Source organism: Molothrus ater, chromosome Z, assembly GCF_012460135.2.
Source record: "Molothrus ater isolate BHLD 08-10-18 breed brown headed cowbird chromosome Z, BPBGC_Mater_1.1, whole genome shotgun sequence".
NCBI lineage: Eukaryota > Metazoa > Chordata > Aves > Passeriformes > Icteridae > Molothrus > Molothrus ater.
The window spans coordinates 11,796,372-11,820,335 of NC_050511.2; the positions used below are offsets into that span (position 1 = coordinate 11,796,372).

Consider the following 23,964-nt stretch of genomic DNA (forward strand, 5'->3'; position numbering starts at 1 on the left):
TAGATATTCTAGATGTTGAAAAGGCTGCTACAAAAAAGTAAGATAAAAATGCAGGCACTGGGATAATTTGTGCTGTATTGTAGCATAGACATCTAGATCCATAGCTGAGACACACTAATTTTTTCTATTTTCTATTTTTCATGCCTTGCTGAAGGAAAATCAGGTCCTTTGCAACCACCAGCTTCATGAAATAATCCTTGTAGTCACATTAGTTGTGCACATCCTCTGACAATCCTCTAAAGTCCTTTTGTTTGCTGTGCATTCCCTTAAAATTTTATATTTAATTTCATTTTTAATTAAAACCCAGTAATCATATAATAAGTAAACTTACAACAAGGCAGACACTGTGGTGCTGCAGCAACTCCAGAGACAGACAATAAAGCTGGGGAAGGGTCTGGAGCACAAGTCCTGTGAGGAAAATCTGAGGGAGCTGCGAGGTTTTAGCAGCTTTTCTCCTGGAGAAAAGGAGTCTCAGGGGACCTTCTCACTCTCTACAATTCTCTGAAAGGAGGCCTTAGCCAGGTGGGGATTGGCCTCTTCTCACAGATAACAAGGGACAGGACAAGAGGAAAAGGTCTGGAGATGTGTCAGAGGGTGTCTAGTTTGGATTTTGGAAAAAATTCTTTCATTGAATGGGTTGTCAAACGCTGAAACAGTCTGCCCTGGGAAGCAGGGCATCTGAGGGAGCCACCATTCCTGCAGACACTTAAAAGCTGTGTAGATGTGGCACTTTGGGTCATGGTTTAGTGGTGGGCTTGGCAGTGCTGGGTTATGACTTGAACTTGGTGATCTTAGAGGTCTGTTCCAGCCTCTGGCTCTATGATTCAATGGGATTTAGCATAGATCATAATTTTTTGTTTTTCACAGCATATTACAATTCAGTTTAACTGGGCCTTTGGAGCAATAAGGCAGTGCAACTGGTGTTTAAAAAGTACTTAGTAAGGAGCAATAAGAAATTTCTGTCTCCCATATAAATTTCTCCATCTCTGTTGTTCACAGAATATTCTGCGGCGTCTACAACGTATATTAGAGAACACCTAAGCTCCTCACCAAGAAGTCTTAAATTATTAATGGATACAAAATATATATATGGTATAGAGTAGGGAATAAACTATGGAAAATAGTAAAAGAATAAATGGAAATTATTTCAGTGGAATTTTAGTAAAAGCTGGATTATTGCATTTATTATGTCAACCTACCAGACTTGAAGTTGTATAGCCAGTGTCTGCACTTCCAATCAACACAATGAAACCACATGGTGTGTAACCCTTTAAAATCCATACAAGAGAAACTTATTTTCATTCTAGGTTTCATGGGACTTTTTAAAATAAAAGAGTAAAATAATAGGTGTGATTAGCTGCACAACAGTGAAAAGGAAAATAATTAAATGCTAGAAAAGAGGCAAAGAAAGCCAGAAGGATCAGAGGAGAATCAGGATAGTAAAATATGTTACTGCTACTCATATTTCCTGGTATTTCTCCCACATCCTTTCTTTTAGCATGAGTTTTATTCACATTTTGAATTCCCTTTCTATTCTCTGCATTAAAAAAATGCAATATCTTGCTTGAAATTTAGCATGTGTGTGTATATATATTCTATTGGCATGGGTAGAAGACCATAAATAGAAATAAGCTTGAGAGTTACAAAGTGTGTGCTTGTTTTTCACTTTTTACTGTAACTTGGTATAACTGTAAATTGATTTATTCAGAACAAAATCTATAAAAGATGGGGCTTAAATTTTAAGCATCTTTTACACTGCAACATAATCTGGCCCCTCAAACTGGCTGCAGTAAATGCTTTGATTTTACCATGCACAAGGGCTAAATGAAAGTAAAAGAGTAGAATTGCCTTTGTATTATAGGACCAATAATCAGGGAATTTCTGGGAGTACTAACCAAAGGTAGTTGACAAGTAAGTCTACTACATATATTTTGATGTCTTTTAAAATTTTTTTGACTTGGGAATCCATATATTAAACAGATACGGATGTACAATCAAGTTCTTCAAAGTCTAAAATGCAAGCAAAGGAAGCTGCCCATGGAACCTAAATCTCAGAGCTGTGTGTCTTTTTAGTGCATGAGCTAGAGCAAGGAGACTCATCTGGGTAGCTGCAAAAGTCCATGACCTAAGCATGTAACAGCCCAAAACTTCCAGGGGGAACACAGGCAGTCAAACAAACAAACAAACAAACAGGTTTGCATTCCTACTCCCACTCCTTTCTGAGTCACGACCATGCCAGACATTTTCACCCAGCGGAGGTGCAGAAGCCCAGATGGGAATGCTGTCAGCAGCACTTGAGGAGCTAGGTTATTCTCTTCCTCTCAAAAGGGAAGTTACAGGAGGAGGCAATTCCACCATTCCTTTCAAAGCTGTGGTTTTAGGCAGAGGGAAATGTAGGACTTCTAAGGATGAATGCATATGCTAAGAGAGCAGAAGGCAGCATTGTGTTTAACCTAATGACTAAAAGGTTCACCTATAACAGGAAGCCCCAGGCTGTGAAGCAGCCCTTGGAGCAAGAACAGGGACACAGGGTATGCCAAGTCCAGATGATTCAGTGCATTCTGTGTGACAGTTGTGTTCAGTTGCTAGTCCTTCAGGATTTAGCCTGGAATTAGGCAAATAGATGTTTAGGTCATGGCAGATCTGAGAAAAACACAAGCAGAAGGGTGAGAACTAGGAGTCTTCTAAAGCAAATGGAGTAGTGCCCATCAACTTCATAGATTTCCAGAGCAAAGCTTTTTTTTATCTGGAGGGACTTAAAAGGTCATAGTCTGGACTCAGGTACTTACTGTGTAACTAAGTATTATTCCAGGTGCAAGTTTCCCTGTGCCATTTTTGTGACCTTTAAGATAGGAATATTCTACCATTCAGAATAACACCAAACAGTTGGAAGAGAGGTGTCGTTACCTGTATGGAGGCTGGGTCTAAATTAATAAATATGCTACAATGTATCTTCAAGATGAGTTAACTCACAAGAAGTAAGGCGTGATTTTAATCAACTGAAATTTTAATCAACTGAAATTAAACACTTCTGGAAATTCATGTTTTGGAAGGGGCTGTTGGCAAGTAAAAGAAATAGATGGAGGGTTCTATATGTGAAGAGTTTCACAGTCATACTGAGGATTTCAGGGATGAAGTGGCTCATAATCAAACAGCGAGGGACTGAAAGCATCCCAGCTATCGTTTTAAGAAAATGGTAACATGATTCCACGAACTTCAGCCATGAGCCTGATTTTCTTATGGAAAGAATTCACCGAACAAATCGAACATTAAAAAAAAAGTGTTATGGTGAAGCTTACATCTAATTTGGCAAAAATCTTATGTTCTACAAGGAGAAATGCTCCCCCTCAGTCTATCCTGGTTGTTTGCAAGTCTCAGCAAAATATTGGACAAAAAAGAAATTTTTTAACTAAGTCTGCCATATGTTCCCTGATCCAGATAGTTCTGGCATGGCCATATCTTGATTCAACAAAATACTTAAACCTCAGTGTCAAACAAGTCATTTACAGATTTAGATTACCAGCACTAAGCTAAATTAAAAGGTGATTTTGTAGGAATTAAAAGGTGGACTAGCTCCATAGGGATATGTATGCATAATTTGAATGTCCTGCTCATGATGGTGCTTAACTGCATATCAAGATAGTCCAGCCTAAAATGAACTCTTTGTAGCATGTGTCTAAGCTGGAATTAAAAAAAAAAAAACAAAGGTAACTGTCCATATCCAGCTTCAAGATCTTGGTCAAACTATACTAAAATTCCTCAGAATAGCGCTCTCTTTTCTGTGAATGTTTGCATAAAGTTCTTGGACCTGAGTGGTCTCAGTCTCACTGTCTGCAATTCCTTTGTGCAGCTATACTGTCAAAAAGACAAAATAATATGGATTAGCAGCTGAAACCACAGTAGGGAAAAGTAGCATTCAGTGCTGGTAAGGATGATGTCAACTTCTCACCAAGGAAAAAGAGGAAAGAAAGAAATGTAAAGCAGGAAAGGTACCCTATAAACTTTGAGAGAGCAGCTTTCTTATCTGTTTTGATCTATATTTTATAGGAGTAAATACATTAACTTTAGTCATGAACATGAAGCAGCAAAGTAAAACCAGGCATGAAAGGAACAGCTATTATAGTAACTTTGTAAAGCACTGAGTAGTATCTTAAGTCTAAGTAATACTACATAAAATATAATCTGATATATACTGTGAATGTCTGAGCTTTTATATATGCATAGTAAGATATTATTCCTGTTCATGGAATTTTTTGTTATTTTTTGCATTAAAAGTATTTTTTTAATATAGCTCAGAGACTAACGAGAGTACATAAACTAGGCATAGTTTGTCTTTCAATGAAGTCTCTTGTCTGAGATGAAATCATGAATAATGTCCCTATTCCATTAAGAACAGTCTGCTTCGGTGCCAGCAGTGAAAACTCTTCATTCCAAATCTGCTACTAATGCCATGCAATTGCTTGTCTGGAAATAAATTTTTTTTTAAAATTTAAAAAAAGAAGTGAGAAATCAATTACAAACAAGAGGTAAACACAGAAACAGTTCAAGGAAAACAAGTGAAAAAAATTTAAAAACAGTTAAAGGCAAACAGAGAAGTTGAAGTTGGATAAAATGAGAACAATTTTTTGGACATGTTCTCAAAGGAACAAAATTACCTCCTAATTGGGGAAGACAGGGAAATGAGCCAAACAACTAGAGACAAAAGGGAAAAAATGTATGAGTCTTAACACTAGAGCAAAGAAATAGCAAAGGACAAATTTCAATAGTTTCTAAAAAGCCTTTTTAGCAGCACTCAGAAGCTGTCCTCAGATTTTGTATCCAGTTTTGACCTCTGGTCAAATGGTGCTTTTGCACATCAGTTCTTACAGCTTCAGACTCCCCTCTCCACTTGCATGTTTTCTGTCCACAAAATCCAAGGAGGAGATGCTATGTCTGCAAGTAAAGGCAACATGCAAGTGTTTTATAGCTATAGATATAAAGATGTGTCAGAAATTCAGGCTCCTCCAGAGCTGGGCAGAAGATGTCAGGCAGAGTGTTTGACTCTGAGCTGGGAATTGAGGGCCCATGTATCTCTGTTAATCTAGCTCTAAATGTCCACAATACACTTTTATGATAAAATGCCTCTGCATCTTTGCAAATTGTAACTGAATACTGTTGTTAGAAGGCTGGTGGGGTTTTTTTGGGGAAAACAATCTCTCTTCCAGGGTAAAGCAAACCTTCAGGGTCAGGTTCAGGTGGTCCTGAGGCACTGTGACTATAGGACTGTGACTCTGTCTCCCCAGCACAGCTGTGAGCTCCATGGTACTCCTGTGGCCCCTGAGCAAAGATTACACACTGACTTCTCTTCTGATGCAGAGGACAGCTCTCTGACATCACCATGACTCTTACTTTGCTATAAATCTGCTTTTCTCTGCCATGTCCCTTTTTGCAGATCCCAGATCTTTTCTGGATCCCAGTCATGTCTAGTATATCTAGCTCTTCCACATTATTTCTCCCATGACTACTCTCAGTATGTCTCAGGCAAACGAGAGGGAGCTGCTTGTGTCCAAATCAACACATATTCCACTTTACTATAGATTCTAATGTGGCAACTTGGAGCACAGGTCCTTAAACTCTCTGCTGCAGTGTCATCACACAGTTATAACCTGGCATTTATGTTCAATAAAATGGTTTCAAAGGGAACACACATTCCTACCTACATAAGGAAAACCAGAAAGCAAAGAAAGGGCAGGTGTGATACACCAGGTGTACTAGGGGGTGAAGATTCAATATAAAATTCTGAAACAAGAATTATGAAAATCAAAGTCATGCTGAGCAAATTGGGTGATTCTTGTGGCAAGCAGGGAAAGAAATTAAGAAAGAGATTTTGCCAGCAACTTGAAGTATTTCTTATCAACAGAGAAGTAATTTTCCTGTTTGTCTCAAGTAAATACAGTTGTGGACTTATCTGAAGCTGGCTGTTAAAAGAAAAGGTGTCAGAACAAAATGGTAAATTAAGCAATAACAAATGACCCAAAGAACAAAAGCAGTCGCTCCAGAGCTCTGCAGGAATGTAGGAATGAAATGGCTGTAGAGCTAACAAAAATATACAATGTCCCATTAAACTGGCAGAAGCCTGATTCCCTTCATGGCTCTTGCCCAATTGCTGTTATAGAACAAAATGTTATTTGCTTGCTGGTTACAAGGTTTTCTGGAACTGAACTATTAACAGCTGTTAGTTTAGAACAGCATTCTACTCAGCATAACAGTTTTTTTTTTTCCCAGTTATTTTTGAAGTTTTCTATTTTCTACTGGAAAAGAAGAAGTAATTCTGTATCACATATATTTAGGGAAAGGATATTGATATGGACCTCCTTTAACAGTGTTCTGAGATTTACAGTAAAAAGCAGAAGCGTATATAACTCTTAGTTGTATGTTCTGGCTGAGCTGGCAAGCACTGATAAAGACAAAGCAGCTCTTGCTCCATTATTGATATAAAAAATAGTAATTTTCTCTTGAAATATGTTTAAGTGATGTTTGGTCAATTGAGAAGCACAACTGTCAGAATTCCGCACTTCTTGCTTGAAAATGCAGCAGACAGCATGGGCATTGTAAAAAAGTGTAAGTTTGAGATAACTCTACAGTCTTGATTCCTCTGTAACTCTGAAATAAGATTGAGACCAGAAGCTCATAAGAATTCATCTCAATAACTTAGACCCTGACTTTATTGCTTACTTCATCACACTTTGATGTTAATCCATTAAAGACATTTTGTATAGAAGGTTGTGGAGGTTTTTTTAGCCATACAAGTATCCCTATAATTGTTAAAGTCCAACATGAAGACTTAATTGTTTTCTTTCTGGTACCCAATGACCAGAAGTGAAGACCATAGGCCATTCATCAATGTAGTCCTATTTTTGGAATAAAGAATTCCAAATCCAAAGTACCATTTTGCCATTTCCTTTCCATTATCCTAACTGCCAGAATTATTTCCACCTTCTGCTTCTTGCAAGTTTTAAGTCCTCTCTTCACTGTATTCATACATCTTGAATTTCATTTTGATTCACAAAAACATTGATATAAAATCAATGCAAAAATTTTAGCTTTTTAGGTTGTTCTGATTATCATCAGGATCATCTACAAATAAATTTTTCCATAAACTTAACTTTATCACTATAGTGGAAAAATAAATTTTTCCATATACTAAACTATCACTATATCAAGAACACCTCAAAAATCCTTTTATAACTCTAAGCTAATTTGCTTTTTCATTATAAACTGTATAAATTATTTAACAATATTGTCCTGTTATACACTAAACACATGTATAGAATTCTTGTTAACTTACGTGTTAACTTGAACAGGCACTACTGATTTTTGTCCAGAAAAAGCCCAAATTCTGTGGATAAATTACTCTTTGCTGCAGTGCAGAAATGGAACACTAGTAAACATTTGAGAAGTCAGGTTTTGAAAGTGTTGATTAGTTGATCTTTTCTGTTACAAAGGGTACACAGAAACCTGCACAACAGGTTGTGGGAGCTTGTTTCACACAAGGCTTTGTCTCATTACAATTTTCAGAATTAACCTGAAACTTGAAACTTTTGCTGAGAAAGGCCAGTTCCAGTATGTAATCTTCCGAGTCTTGGTCGTGAAGCACAAAAACTCCTGCCACACACAAAGTAGTGGATGGTTGTTGGAATACTGCACCCCTCCCAAAGGTTTAGTACCTCCTACCAGGTCTTGGTTCAGGACTTTATTTTGATGCTTTGCCATTGTGCCTATTTTTACATCATCATCATATGCTGCTATCTCACCATTTCAAGCCTGTGAATGTTGGTTCTAAGAAGCTAATTCAAAGACAAAGCTACTTTGCCAAATTTGAGTTTTCTGTCTCAAGAATTTTGTTAAATAAATTTTGTCAGATGGGATATTATACCCTATTTATATATATACCCACTATTTAGTTATTCAGACTTGGAACAGAAAATAAAGTTCAATCTTAATTTATTCTAAAATCAAGAGGGACTGGTAAAATCACGCTGTCCTGCATTCATTATCAAACCCTACAAGGAGGAATAATTTGTCTAAATTTCTTCTTGTTCTGTATGAACACAATCACTTTCCAGAAATATCTGTGAAACAGCTACTGCTGTATCTATATTTCAAGCAGGCGAAACTGAGTCAGAGAAAGGTTCTCATATCTTGGGTATGGCTGCATAGAGATCAATAGCAGTGCTAAGATTAAGGCTGAGGAATTAGTAGCTGTTGTGTATTGACCCATTTCAACATAATACACTACCAGGGCACATTTCTTTTCACATTGCAGAAATTCTTTCTGTAAACTGCAATGCTGGGAAACCCTGTAATTATGCACAGAGCACATTAGGACAAAAAACAGTCAATAATTTTTGGCTCAACAGGTTTACGTGGGACTTTAGAAACTCACTCTCACTACCAATAATATTCATTCAAACAGCCATCTCAGGCCACTTTGTGCTGCTTGGATGGTAGTGGGACAGATAATCAAGCCCTTATAGCATAGCATAAGGACTAGTGCTTATAGCAGCCTCAGAAACCCTTACCAACCTCAGTGAGGCTTTGTACTAGTGCAGGGATTAATTCATGTGGAACTAATTGCAGAACTGTGGCCTAAGTAAGAAACCAATCTAGCTCTGTTTGCTTGTTACCCAGTTGTCAAAATGTAGTGCTCATTAAGTGCAGAAACAAAAGTCCAGATGGATTCTTTATATCTGAGAAATGTGTTTCTCATAAAAAAAGAAAATAATGAGTAACTCAGCAGCAGAATTTAAAACTTTTTTGAAAAGAAGGGAAACTCTCAGGCAGGTCTTTTAAACAAGAATTATCCAGAGGCCCTTCTTCTATGCACTTTATTATGTAATTTTACCCAAAAAAAAAATTTATGCAAAACACACTTTAGCTACCTGAGACCACAGAACATGAATGAGACTAAACAAATGCCTTCTAGTCCTGCTACTCTTTTCCATAACACCAACTCCATGCTTGGTGTCATTTGCACTCTAGTTACTTTTCTCTCCATTCTGTAAGACTATTCCCTAGAACACAGTTCTATTTTCTGTTCTACACAAGATATTTCTGGACTCCTCTAGCTTAACCAACCTGGTAAAGTCCCTAAATCATGATCAAAAAGAGGTCACTAAACTGAGAGTTACAGATGTTTCCTTTCTCCAGCAGATGTCAATAATCTGGTGTAGGAGGCATGACAGCATATTTTAACTAGCAAAATTTGGCTTGAAGATATTATCTGCTCTATGGAGTACCAATCAAAAATCAGTCTTTAAAAAAAAGCAAAACCACAAAGACTAAGAATTGGAACTAGCAGTTGTCAAAATTGTTCGATGCTGCAGCATTTTCAGAATGTACTCAAGACCCAACATGATCTAGAGTGGATCTGGAATGTTCTGCTGCCTGACATCACTGAGGAGCAGCTTTATAAAACATTTTATGAAACCTGAGTCTGCCTATCTTTTAAAAAGAGCTATACTGCTCTTCTCTGAGGCACATATCTACCAGAGAAGGCACCAACCCCTGAGTAGCCATACAAAATAATTGCATCAGGGAATTGACCTGGCTAAAAATTAACCCAGTAAAATAATTTCTTTTGCTGCAAACCCACTGTGGTTTGCAGCAGGATCAGTTGCCTGATCCAGCTTTCTACACAGAATTTACCCAAATGCTAGTACCAGACAGTGGTGAAGAACATGGAGTCTTGAAGGGAAAGGAGAAATAGTTGAGTTTTGCCATGTGTATGGTTAATGTGTTCCAGATAAAGCCATGTGTTATTTGGCTGGGTATAGCAGTCCTACATCAGACAGGCACCAAGCCATTTAACAATTGCAAATTGCAACTGGTCATGTCAGCTAACCAAATAACTAAATAAATATGCAAGCAAAGCAGTTGGTGGCAAATACAGGACAAAATCTTCAAGGTTGTGGCTGGGAAGTTTAGGTTCCCACACATGAGCCCACCTATGACTTCCATTTGTAAATGTATCTCAAGCACCATTTATCTGTTCCCAGCAAGATAAATGGCTCCAGGCATTCCCCTGCTCCTGTCCCTCAGGCATTGAAACCCACCACTTAATCATCCAATAAGGCCTTTCAACCCTGATTATCTTCTTCTTTGCAAGTGTCAGTGTTCCTGAAGGTAGGCATGGGTAGAGATGCTTGCCTCCTGCTTCCTTTTTGACTGTGAAAAGACTAAACCACAAGGGGATTCTCAAATATGTCTGTCCTGGTTATCTCCTTTAATCTGAAGCACATCTGTAGGATCAGGCCCACAGAGTAGACAGGCACGGACAAGACTTCTGAAGACTGGTAGCTAGTATGCATTTGCATTGCATATAGGATTACACTCAAAATGTCAGAATTCAAGACACTTGGCTGTAGTAGCAGGGATCGCTTCATTAGCACTCAAGGTATACCTTTGACAGTAATCCAGATTCTAAAAAATAGCAGCACAAAAATCATTCTAAATAACTGTGCTGATTCTGGCCAGGAGAGAGTTAATTTTTGCAATAGCCAGGAGGGGGCACAGCCAGGACCCAGGGGTTATTCTATAAAGCCTGATCTAACTTTTGGGGTCAGGGGAAGGGGCCCCTTCTGGCTCTTGGAGCATGTTTAGGATTTCTGCATGGTGAACACTTGTCTGTGAATCATTCACCTCTTCTGCACTTCATTATTAAAATTATTACTGTTCTTTTTCTTATTTCATTGCTGTCTTCAGTAAAATGCTTTTACCTCGATACATGGTGTCTACATTTTGTGCCTCTGGTTCTCCTCCCTATCCCGCCACAGGGGGAGGGAGAAGGGGACTGAGCAAGTGGGGCGTGGTTTGCAGTGTTTCACTGGGAACACTAAATTGGGAACACCATTCCTAAATGGCAATAAACTTAACATTTTCAGGAGGGCTACTCATAGTAGTAGATGATACCAGAGAAAGTAAATCATCATAGTAAAGACTGCAGGTTACAATTAGATATGTCCAGTATTGATGCTTTTTCAGATACTTTATAGATGTTCATGTTCAGATGCTATTGCTTCTTTAAAGGACTGAGTAACGATATCTCTTTTCCCTCCCTTCAGGTGTAATCCTGGGATTTTCTCTTCGATCATATAAGATGAGCTATCGGGAAGTGAAATACTTTTCGTTTCCAGGAGAACTACTCATGAGAATGCTGCAGATGCTGGTCCTGCCACTAATTGTATCCAGTTTAGTCACAGGTAAACAAAGAAAAAACAAAACAAGATACACCCCCACACACCCTCTCTTGAATAATTTTACAAAGATGTACACACCAAAATCTAAAAAGTGAACATTCTATGTCCTAAAAGTGTTATAATCTGCAGAAAGCCATGGCATTGCTATTGCTGCTTTAGAGAAAATATAATAAGAGGTTTGAATTAATATACAGAGAAAATGAAGGATGGTTTTCCAAATTCATAGACAGACTAACAGTACAAGCTACTATATGCAGCTGCTATGAAGCTGACTCTGTACTCCACTCTCTTCTTTTACTATCTGAACAGATATTTCCTCCACAGTGTCCTATTATTATCAAAGATAACATATCTCAGAAACACAGTGCCAAAACCCAAGAAAGTTGAAACTGTTGATTGTGGGCAATAACACACGCCTGTAACCACAGATATGCAAAACATCTGTCTGCCTCCTAGTTTTCCAGCAATAGATTAGAAAAAATGGAATCCTATTATAGAATTGTTTAGGTTGGAAGGTACCTAAAAATCTGGTTCCAATCCTCCTGCCACGGGCAGGGACACCTCCTACTAGAGCAGATTGCTCAGAGCCCCATCCAGCTTGTTCTCTGACACTGCCAGGGATGGGTTATCCACAAGTTCTTTGGGCAACCTGTGCTAGTGCTCCATCACACTTATAGTAAAAGATTTTATTCCTGATATCTAATCTAAACTACCTTCTTTTAGTTTAAGCCATTTCCTCTCCTATCACTACAAGTCCTCTTTAGGCCCTTCAAGTACTGGAAGGAGTTCTAAGGTGTCCCTGGAACCTTCTCTTCTCTAGGCTGAGCAACCCCAATGCTCTTAGCCTGTCCTCATGAGAGAGATATTTCAGTCCTCTGATCGTTTTCATTACTTCCTCTGGACCCACTCCAATGTGCCCATGTCCATAGGGGATAGATGGGATTGGATGGAAAGTTTGGAAGAAACTTAATTCCATCAGTTCTGTTTTGTTGTCTTCTGGTCAGAAGCTCTAACAAGTTTTGAATGCTCTTTACCAAGTTGCTCCTCTAACTAGTGATATAATATTTAGTTTCTTATGGTGATGTATGCCTTGGCATTCCACCCAAGTTTTGTGGAGGACCTCTCAGATTTGTGATGAATGTTTAGGATATACCTGTGATGTATTTATTATTTCAGTTATCTGAAGAGAAGAAGGTATGTATTTTAGTCTATAGACAGCTTGGAGAACTTAATTGAAATCACCCACTGTGCAGTCCTAGTATCTAAAACACAAATACACTGCCTTGATTGACCGAGAATCCAGATAATAAGTTGTTCTCTATTTAATTGATTGTCAAATATGTTAATATAAAGATCTCTTAAAAATGCAAATGAACAGAGACTCCCATGTTCAGCGAAATCAAAGGAAGTGTGTATAAGCTGTTCATTCAACAGCAGAAAACTCGGGTATTCACAATTAAAAAAATCGTTTGCCTTCTTATATTACAAGAAAAAAAAGTGAAGTTTGTTTCTATGCATACACATTATATGGATACTGAAACTTAAATGAACACTGCAACTAGGGAGTATAAGTTTTGTAGGAGAAGTAAGGGTAGGTTTTATTCCCAACCAATATATAGTTTTGTTACATGTCATGCATTCTCTCATCTTCTTGTCCCTTTCACCTGCAGAATTCCATGGGTTAGCAGGAAACTGATAAAAGAACCATTAAAAGTAAAAAAGGAGAGATATTTACCCCTTTTCAATGTCAGCTGGCACTGTTGCTCAATTTTGCAGGATGAATTATTTCAGAAAAATGTATCTGTTCAGTTCTCAATTCCTTATAACTCTGCAATCACACTGGTTCTCTGAGAGAGCTCAAGGTAAATCAGGAAACTAAGTAGATCATCCTATACAGGGATTTGAATGATTTTCAATAATCTAAGTAGAAAAACTTCGCTCAGGTAAAGATCAGCAAATTCATCTAAGAGGGTCACAAGCATCACAAGGAGCTGGACTTTTGATGAAATGATCTCATTTGCTGTGTAACCAGCTCTCAGTAGAGATTTTGTGAAATAGCAGAAAAATGAGTTTCCAAGTAATCCTATTCTGAAAAGGATCTTCATTCTCTGGATTCAAACAATACCCTTCTTTTTATGTGTTTTTCTTTCCCTTTAAAGCTCTTTATCCTTTTTTTCATAACGATAATTTTCTTTATTATAGAAAAGCATTTGGCAAAGAGAAATCATCTCTATTGGTAAGATTTGTCTTCCTACCATCCATATGCCTTATAATATTAAGTGGATATTAAGTGGATTATACTTAGAGATCCCTTTGAAGTAGAGACAGTAATTTTCAAGGTGAATAACATTTTAAACTTCTTTAGCTGGTAGGGAGCAATCAGAGAAAACTCAATGCAATTCACAAATGGCAGATTTAATTTCTTTTTAAGAATCATTCAGTACTGCAGGACTATACTCTTTCTCATGGGAATAAAATACTTTTACATATTATTCTAAAACTTGTGGAAAAAAACTCCTTTCTACACTGAACAATGCCTCATTTAGCATACAAATTGTTTTTGTAAGAAGGATGTTTTTACATATTTGCTGCAGAACTCTCATACTAAAATGAACATATAGGCATTAGTGAATATCAAAATAATAATTAAATATAACTTTTGCAGGTGTACTACTGTGCAATTTTATGCATGCTTGAATTCTTTTTTTACATGTTATAGGATAATTCAGTGGAGTAAAGTCTTATACTTCTCAAGTTAGTCTTCAGACTACTCAATATATTGAAGGCAATTCTCTTATTTCCTGTATTTTTTGTGTCAAACAAAGTGGATGCCTCTTAACTAATCGCAAGGTGACTCCTCCAGGTCTTCATCCTGATAACATACTTGTTTCTTTCAGTTGTCAATTATTTGAATAAATATTTTGCTGTTTGCAGGAGCAACAGTGTCTCCTAGAAATTATATTGTGGGTTTTTATATTTATGCAAGTGTGATGGATGTAACTGTGGCAAAACCATAAACTATGGTCTCTGTGGTATTAGAAACAGGCTAGGGATGGTTACATTCCCTTGCCAACTTTGTGATTGTCAAAGAAGTTAGAACGATAAAATCCAACTAATAGTTAATGCACTGTTATAGTGTTATAGAAATAAAAGGAAAATTGAGAAACTGAAGACTTGTGCTATTCAGGTAAACAGTACTAATGGTTATTCACAGACCTCAGGAAAATAAACTATGCAAGATGAAGTCAATCCAGTCAAGTTTCTTTAACCCTGGTTTCTGTATTTCATGAAAGAAGCAATACAGGATCACTTTCAGAGGTTTTTAGTCACATTTGCCTTATGACTTACCCCCATTGCCTGTGGTTCAAGCAGGTGTGCAGCTTTCTCCATGAGATTTTATCTTCTGACGTGTGTTTTACCAGGCATGTACTAACGTCTGCTTGGGAGAAAATGGAGGTTATCTGCATATCATTCAACATCTTTTCATGTTTATAGGAAAATATGATTATATGAATGTCTATATTATTTATTTTTGTGGTCTAGACATAAATTCAACTCCATCCTCTATGTTGGGCTTTATTGTCTACAATCTTTAAAATGAGAGAACTCCTATGTCAGCATTCCCAATGGGGATGTCATATAAAGTCAAAGGAAAAATTATAACATGGTATATGAGAGGAAATGTAAATAACCAAATAAATAAATTCCAGTTTGGATTGTATTATGGCCAAGTCTTAAATATGAATTCCTATACAAACAGAAAGCTGGCAATTTTGCTCTTTCTGTTTTGAATTTGCAGCAGTTATAAGAGAAAAAATATTTTATGTTTTCTCATTTCATTACAGCTTGAAGCATATGTCATGAAATTGCTTTACACAATTATTTTAAAATACACATTGTCCCTAAAAGGTATATAAAACAAATATATATGAATATGATAGCAATTCAACTCACCATGAAATAGCCAAAGCCAGAGAAAATTGCACTAGCAATAAGAGCACTGTGCATTAACATTTTTTTAGCTGTTATAGCAAGATGATAATGAAATTGAAAGTCCAGTCCTTAAAACTGTCCCACAAATTTTTTCTGCATGTTTCAATTATTGAGTGAATATAATGCAGTCAGAATGAGGTATCTTTTCTTAACAAAACCATTAATTTCCTGAAATCCCTTCATGAAAATGATTCACAACAAATCTTTATGAAGAACATAGTTTTAACATAATATTAGTGAGAAATATTAAAGCTGGAGAAATTTTGTGAGGGTTATTTGCAGATATTTTGCACAGTTCTAGACATAGTTCAGTTTAATAGACTTCTCCTTCCACAAAATTTTAAGAGCTTGGAATTTACTTTTACAGGGACAACTACTTTTAAGTGCAAGTGAACTGGTATTAAATTCTGTGCAATTATTTCAGATATCTTTGTCTGGTAAATCATAGCAAAGCATAAGAAGCCCATTCTAGACCTGGCACTAATTTTTGCTGCATGCTGCAGAACAGTAAGTGTACAGTTTGTTTACTAACATACATCAAGATAGGGAAGGAGAATAGGAGTACAGACACAGTAAAACTGAGGTCTGCTGGCTCACCAAGGATTATACAGCAATTACAGAACCAAGCAAAAAGCCCATTTGTGAGCACCAGTACAACACACTGTGCACTAGACAATATTGATTGTCCAAACTGCTTATGGGGGTAACACTAATATGGAGCAAATAAGTCTTAACCACTTACCAGGATTTTGTGTGAAAGGTTCTGTACAAACACAGACCATGGATCCCCTGCCAAAAATAGAAGGCTGTGTGGAAAAACAGTTTAAAAGAATGAGCATGGAAAATTTACTTGAAAGAAGAAGAGCATTTTAATATGTAGTTTGTATAATATCTTAGTTTAAATTTTTTAACTTTGTAACTCAAATAATGTAGCTATTGTTAGTGGGTTCTGGAAGAAACAAACTTCCCTGCCTCTGGTTTTCAATAACAGTCAACAACACTGAGTACTGCATAAAACACGAGTGATTTTGTTTGGGGCAGACTCAGAGACACAGGAATTTTTCCTGAAACTTTATGAAAATGTTCATAGTAGTTACTGCTACACAAACTATGGAAAGTGTTGCCAAAGAGAAGAAAGCTGGGATTTCCATGGATGGAATCTTCTTAAGCAAACTCAGAAGTGCATACAATGCTTTTGAGTTTAGCTATCAAAGGAATTCAGTGGATGGTGCCTGTTAAAAACATCCAGTAAGGAATAAGGTGTTTAACCTCAATGAGATAAAATAAAACACACAAAATTACTTAAGTAATAAAACAAAGCACTCTCAGGGTTCACAACTAACAGACAAGTGGTAGCTGCAGTTGCTTAAAATTGCCTACAATGAACAAGGGTAACGTTCAAACAACTGAACTTGACATAGTCTCCAAGTCACGCCCTTACCTAAGTCAGGAAAAATGCAGCATCTGGACATGAGCATATTCTACTGCAGAAAAGCCATTTTTTTCCCAAATGCTACTCGTGGATGTAAAATGTGGAAAGTCAGTGCTGTGACATTTTTTATAATCTTAGGCAAATCATGTTTTCCTTCTCCATCTCTGCTTTCTTTCTCCCTTCAGATGGACTGCTGGTGAAGTGTTCTTAGGTTTTTTAATAGCTATTAGGCAGAAAAGAAGATGATTGTATGTGATGGAAATTTTAGTAAAGGCATGAAGGATAGCTCAACAGATCCATATAGCTATTTTAGTTACAATGATGGACTTAAATTAGGGTATGACAGGGGACTGTGACACAGTGACTCAGCCTCCCACATCCAGACAGCAGATGTACACTATCTTCTGTAAAGACATAATTCTAGAAAAGAGTCTTATGTTATTAAACTTAAGAAATTAGGTTTTATATTTGCCTTTTTAATGTTGGAATGAAAAAGTAAAAGACCCTTGAAGTGTAACTAGATGCAAATGCTATCAATCATATCAAACTCCTAACTTATGTTAATCTTACTTTTTTTTACAATAGCAATCTCCTTTATTATCATAATAAATTAATAGCAGTAAACTTAAAGGGCCAGAATTTTTAATTTGCTCATCTCAACCTTTCACATCAGAGCACACAACAGGGAGGGACCTGTGCATCATCCCTTCAAAAAAGGGGCTGTGAAAGCCGCGTGTGTCTAGGTTTGTTGAAGCAGGACCCATACTGCTTGAAGCCTCTAAGTAATTCCTGTATTCTCCTGTCTGCTGGCTGACAAGTGTGCTGTGGAAAAAAAGTCTGCCACCTACTACGAGGCCCCAGGTGCTGTCTCATATCAGCTACAATATTTATGGTAATTTCAACAGATGGAAGGTCTCTCATTCAGGCAGAACAGACCTGTGGAGCCAGTTAATTCTCTCCCAGGGAAAAAAAAAAAAAAAAAAGAGGAGAGACCTAGCAATAATTCCCTGTAATTCATTCTGGCAAAACAGACACATAACCAGTACCTGTGAAACATCTAAGCACTCACAGTTAAGCTGGAAGGTAAAAACATTAATAAAAGTCAGTCTTACACTTCTGTGTTTAAGAAAAGTTTAAGAAATACAGCATTCCTGATTCAGTTAATATAGTTCATACACAAAACCCGAGAAGCATTTATGTAGTATTTGGTCAGTTTAGCCAGCCACCAGAGCAATGAACCCATTTTCCAAATTCTAAATTTTGGCACATTTTCTGATTTTTCAAAAATTCTAATTTTTGATGGTCTGTAGAAGAATTTTAGAAGTCAGAATAATTAATACCCACCAAATCAATAAAAAGTTTTACATTCATTTCAGCTGACTCCAGTTATAGGGAAAAGAATTAACAAATTCTCTGAGTAAAGCACTTCTGAGATTGTCAGTGAATTTGAACTGCCTATGTATTTGTATTGGGATGTCTCTGTAGAGGAATTCTATACACATGTCCTGTAGTATGAAGCCTACTATGAGTAACAAATTCATGGACATCCTAAGGGTGTATTATTTTTTCATTTATGGCTTTCTTTTAAGGCATAAAATATTATTTTAAAAGTAACATATTTTCTTTCTAGGCAACTCTTTCCTCTTTCTCTGCCACCCAAAGCTTTGTAAGCACATCAATATTGTAAAAGCTGAACTACATGGCAGCTTTAATTTTATGCACTTGTACATTTCATGCACAAATGATTTCATGCATTCATATGGATATTTGCATATGCAATTTACATAACAACGACACAGTTATTTAATTTGAACATTTACATACCTAAAGAAAATAAAGGAAAAGTCATGCTCTGATTTGTGTGTGTCCAAAACAGAGACTGTCTTAAAGTGTGGGCATATAAACTACAAAGTTAGTAGAGATCCAGCCATCTTGTAAACAGAATATCTTGTCAGGTTAAAAAATCAATTGAAGAAATGTTACAAATATTGATCCAAGTTCAGAAACAGTTTCATCTCAGAATAGCATCTTTATACTAGATTTAGGCCAACAGCAGCTAAAAATATACAAGCACTCATCTATAATAAAACTATTTTAAAGACCTTCCCTTCAGTAGATGAATTTCTGTACAAAACAAGTGTCTATCAAGTCTGGCATATAGTCTTTAATAATCATTACTTATATAGGTACTCATAGGTGACAAGATTGGAACCTTCTTAAATTGTTACACTCTGCAGTTTTAAGGCAATGCGAGCAGTAAACGTTCCATAATTATGTCACATAATCTTAAATATTTTGGAAAATATTTTTAAAGTTAAATTCTGAGTTTAAATAACAGGCAGTTGCACTTAAAAAAATCAGAAGGAAAAAAGGTAGCTTAGGAAGTATTCAGCACCTAGAAACATCAACTTTCGTATAAGAATACTAAAGAAACTATGTTCAGATTCTGAGTGTGCTGGCAATCAGTTAGGAAATAAACTGTACCCAGCATTTTACAAGGCATGGAAGCCAGAAAATCATGATGAAATGTTGTAAGTATTTGTACAATAAATATATCTTTGGGTAGAACATCTTCCTCAAAAACTGCCATAATCTCAACCTATACAAGTACTAAAAGCAAGGACTCCAGAAAAGTTCATAAAATTAAATATTAACTCATTTCTGAGCCATTTCTGAAACAATTTGGCAATATGGAATACGCAAAAATCTATCGTCACAAGAGCTTATGAGAACAATTCTAAGTGAATTCTTAGTCAGATTTGACCAAGAATTAAAATGCAATAACAGCAGAGACTAAATTCCCACACAAAATAAGAGTCTGTGTAAGATACCATAAAAGAGGAAACCTAAGCAAGACACAGAGCATTCAAAAGCAGAAAGTACAGAGCAGCATGGTTTTTGAAGTCTTAGTCTGTGAGAGCAGCAGAAACAGCAGGGGTGATCAAGAACAAAGTCTACAATATCTAAAGATAGTAGAACTTAAAGGCTCCTCTAAAATAATTCAATTTAGCTAGTGGTCCTTAACTGAAGACTGATTTAAACTTCATCGCAAAATATAAGTTTAGTTGCTGCCCAAAGTATTGAATAACAGGTTGTTATACTTTTATTTAGTCTGCATTCTGCATAAGATTCCAGCTGAATTAACAATAGGGACAACCTCCCACCCACAAAGATTAGTTTTGCTTTTATATCTTAGTTCAAATGCATAACATCAATACTTTGCTTGCTGACAAAGCAAAAACTGTTTGAAAGAATACAAAAATTAAAGCATCTTGCCTGAGCACTGGTGGACCATTGTAAAACCACATTGTCTTTTTCTTAACATTTCAGTCAAAGGCAGAAGGACTGAAAATGTATTAAGGAAAACTTAAAACACTTTTTTGAGTTTAATACAAACTGTTCTCTGTTGGTTATAGAAAAACAGCAGACCTGAAACACAAAAAAACCTCAAAAATATTAAAAATACAGCTTTAAAGTCAGTTACATTAGTTTGTAAATGGAAATTTTGTACAGCAAAATGTCCAAAATGCAAAACCAACTCTCAGCATTTTGAGAATAAGGACACTGAACAAGCATTTTGTTCAGGATATTGAATACTGAAACTGTAAAGAATGATGTCTTCAATAATGAATGAGTCTGTGATAACGTGACAGGTGAACTAGAATGGTGGCAAGTGCAAAGTAATACACCCTGGAAAGGGAAATGTGCTACACCTAGTCAGGAGTTCTCCAATGGGCATTAGTACAGACAAGAGTTCTCAGACTCACTGTGAGCAGTCCAGAGAGGGTGACAGGGCTAGAATGAAGTTCCAGTGAAGGACAAGGAGGAATTAAACAGACTTCATTTCTTTGGCTTGAAAAAATACAGACACAGAAGTTGCTGTAAAAGTCCTCAGAAATCATTAATTCCTTGCAGAAGCTATAATGCAGTGGCTATTTATTATTATATCTCCTAACTATATTTCACAATAAAGGAAAAATAGGGTGTCCTAACAAATAACAAGAGCATGCATTTATATTAAAGAAAAGGAGGTACTTTTTCACATTACACAATTCAGTTCGATTATGTTAATAGTTTCAAATTAAAATTAAATTAAAAGAGTTTGCAGATACAGTCATCACTGGCTAATAAATTTGGAAACTAGCAATTTAGCAAGGCCCTAGATCCCAGTGCTCCTTTGTTTCAGGGAGGGCAAACAAGGGCAATTTAGTCTATCTTTTTCTTTTCCTCTTAGTCTCTCAGTGAGAACCTGTTGTCAGATTAATGTGAAGACAAATGGGTTGGACAACCTCTGGACTAATTTATATCCCATAGTTTTATGTTGGTTTTGCACTCCTTAGAATTTCTTTACAGATTGAAAGTATGTCTCACTTGCTAAGATTTCACCTACCAATTACTCCGAGGCATTGACTACTGTATACAGTTTCAGCTTTATGGCACGCACAGCTCTTCAAGAAGCAGTTCAAAACCAAGGAAACAAACAATTCCAGGATTTAAGAGTCATCTCACCTTACTCAGACATTAACTCACTCCATTGGCATGAAATTGGACTTCAAAATAAAACAGCCAAAGCAAGCTGCCATGCAGAACAGAATTGGTAGCTCTTAATTATTCCACTTCTGGGAAATTTACAAATAGCAACAGTGTAAGAACCATTATCACAATATCAAAATATAACAACAACAGAAAATGTGGGCATAGTTACCTACATGCAGGCTTCTTTCAGGCTTTATCAGCTTTCACTTTCCTACTCCTTTCACCTCCTTAACTCTCCCTTGGACACTGTGATTCACATTCTCATTTCCTACATTCAAATATAGCACAATTCCATCATATTTTCTTTCTTGCCAGTCTGTCTTTGCTGTAACTGCTTGTGAAAACTGAAAGAATCCAAGGAAGAAAATTCCTGAGGCTGAATTTTGGAAACGGCAGGGATGTTACTGGAAGTACTTGCACACCAGGAGAAGTAATACCTTTCATTGTTTCATCAGCACTGTGAAATGTGATAAGGCACAAAGTACTTTCTGAAGAATTGCACCAGTTACACAGATCATTTTAAAACTTGCAGAATATTGTCACTTTCAAAAACATATACTATCATTAGTTCCTCTAGCCTTGTTTTCACTCTTTTTTTTTTGCTTTTTGATAACTGACAGTTGTTGACCTCTAACATTATTTCCATTTAATTCTCAAAGGTAATTGTTGGATCTACTACATACTGTCCTTCAAACATGTATCTGGATTATGAACTTCTATAAGGTAGATCCATCATTGTCACCATCACTGGAGACAGAGGTACTAAAAGCATTGGTGGAAATTCCACCTGAATTCTGAGCAATGGAAAATGAGGAAAGCCACTGTGGACAAGACTTCCAGGACTTACAAAGACTTGCAGGACTCGAGCTTTGGGTCTGGATTCCAGTAACATGTTGGATTGTCTGGATGAGGAGGAAGGCTTCCCAGATAATTTTTCATCCTAGCATTCTAGCCACAGGTCACAGCTCTCACTGGTTGAGAATAAGAAGGAGAAAACAAACTCTCAGAACAAAAATCTCTAATAATTTCTTGGGACTATATATACAACTGAGGACCAGCAGTATCTGGGATTTGAGTTATATGTCAGGGAGTGAAAAAGCACTTCCTGCATGTGCTAAAATTCTTTACATCCAGACATTCCTGGTAGTGCATAATTTTTTCTTTACTTATAGGTTGTTTCTGAACACATTCTATATCATCCTGTTCAGATGTTGAGAAACAAATGCACCAAAATATAAATGATGCTGTTGTACATGGTGTGGAGAATGTCTCAAAAGATAATCATTGCAAGTATATAAGAGCTGGCCTCACTGATAGGAATTGTTTTCCAGTTGTATCATAGTTCCTTTCCCTAGTTCTTAACTTTTCACAGAGACATGGCTGGCAGAATGGTAGAATACCTTCTCCTTATTCCTGTGTTGCAATGTTGTCTCCAGATGAATGCCTGAGACAGTCATGGACATTGCAAAGTATTTGCTGCAGCCTAGAATCTCCTTACAGAGTTGCCAGTCTTCTTTAATTGGGTAGAAAGTCTCTTGGTGCAAACTTTTTCAGACTCACAGAGTCAGATCTGTTTCTCTGGGGTGAGTCTGGGGTTCAGCTTTTACCCTGCTGAAGTTTGGTAAGAAGCTCTGGTGACCCCAGAAATGACTGGGATTTTGTGATGGGGGCTTACCCCAGAAAGCATTGGTTTGAGCTAAGTCTGGGCATAATTTGCCACTTCCATGCACTGCATCAGATAGTTCACTTGGACCTCTGGTGCCACATTTCTCCATTCCACATGGCCTTTTTCCTTTGATTCTCTCTAGGACTTGGTCTTCCCAGGTTTGACAGAATGATGCCACTGATACACACTGCAGCAAAGCTGCAGTGTGTATCAGTTTACCTAAAATCACATCTATTAGTCTCTGCAAGGCAGCAAGTGCCATTTGAATTCCAGAAATGGGTAGAAAGAAATTTACAGACCTCTACCTGTCCTCAAGGCAGTCCTTTCTCCAGTTGTCTGTCTGACTGTTCCTCAGGTCAACAGACGTTGTCTTATATATCAAGAGTTCTATTATCGTTATAGTGCGAGGATTCCATATCGCCAGAGCCTCGTACCTCCTCGATGTCTCCCACAGGCAGCTCCCCTAAGAACTGCCTCTTCCTTGCAGTAATCATCTAGCTCCACTCATCCACTCCAATCATCCACTCTTTTATAATACTGTTCTTATTTGGCACAGGTGTGGCCTGTTGTCATCAAGCCTGCCCCTAATCTTTAGTAATTGGTTCAGCTACAACTCTTTATGGGATAAGATTACATTCTATACTATCCTCATTTACCCCCATACTGTATCCCTCCTACAGAGTTTGTATTTTTAGTGGTTTTGATTTTGATCAAGTGTGCCTTGTTGCAAAGCACAGTATTTCCAAAGGAAAAGGGGCATGTCTAATCTATACAAACATTAATTCCTCAGAGGTTTGCATGCTCTTTAAAAAAAAGGCAGTTTAGTACTCCCCACACTTTCAGCTCCTTTTAGTGTGGGCACACTTACGTCTAGCAAACTAGCAAGAAAGGCACCTGGGATGACAAGCTCTGAAATATTGGTTCATTGGGTTATCAGAAACAGAAGTTCTGTGCATTCCTTCTATCAATAGCATCTTGAAAAGACCCTATTCTCTACAGGAGTCTATCAAAGGAAGATATACAAATGATGATCTAAAAGACAAGTAAAAACTACTGGAATAGAGGGAGACTTGTGGGGGGAAAAAAAGAGAGATAAAAGT

At 37.0% G+C, this 23,964-nt stretch overlaps 1 protein-coding gene across 1 annotated transcript in view; it reads left to right on the forward strand.

Moving 5' to 3' along the window:
* SLC1A3 (solute carrier family 1 member 3) overlaps positions 1-23,964 on the forward strand; it is a 65,963-nt gene that overhangs the window by 8,606 nt on the left and 33,393 nt on the right. Inside the window, exon 3 of the mRNA XM_036402882.2 lies at positions 11,103-11,240. Coding sequence (XP_036258775.1) covers positions 11,103-11,240 — 138 coding nt within the window. The remainder of the gene's footprint in view (positions 1-11,102; positions 11,241-23,964) is intronic.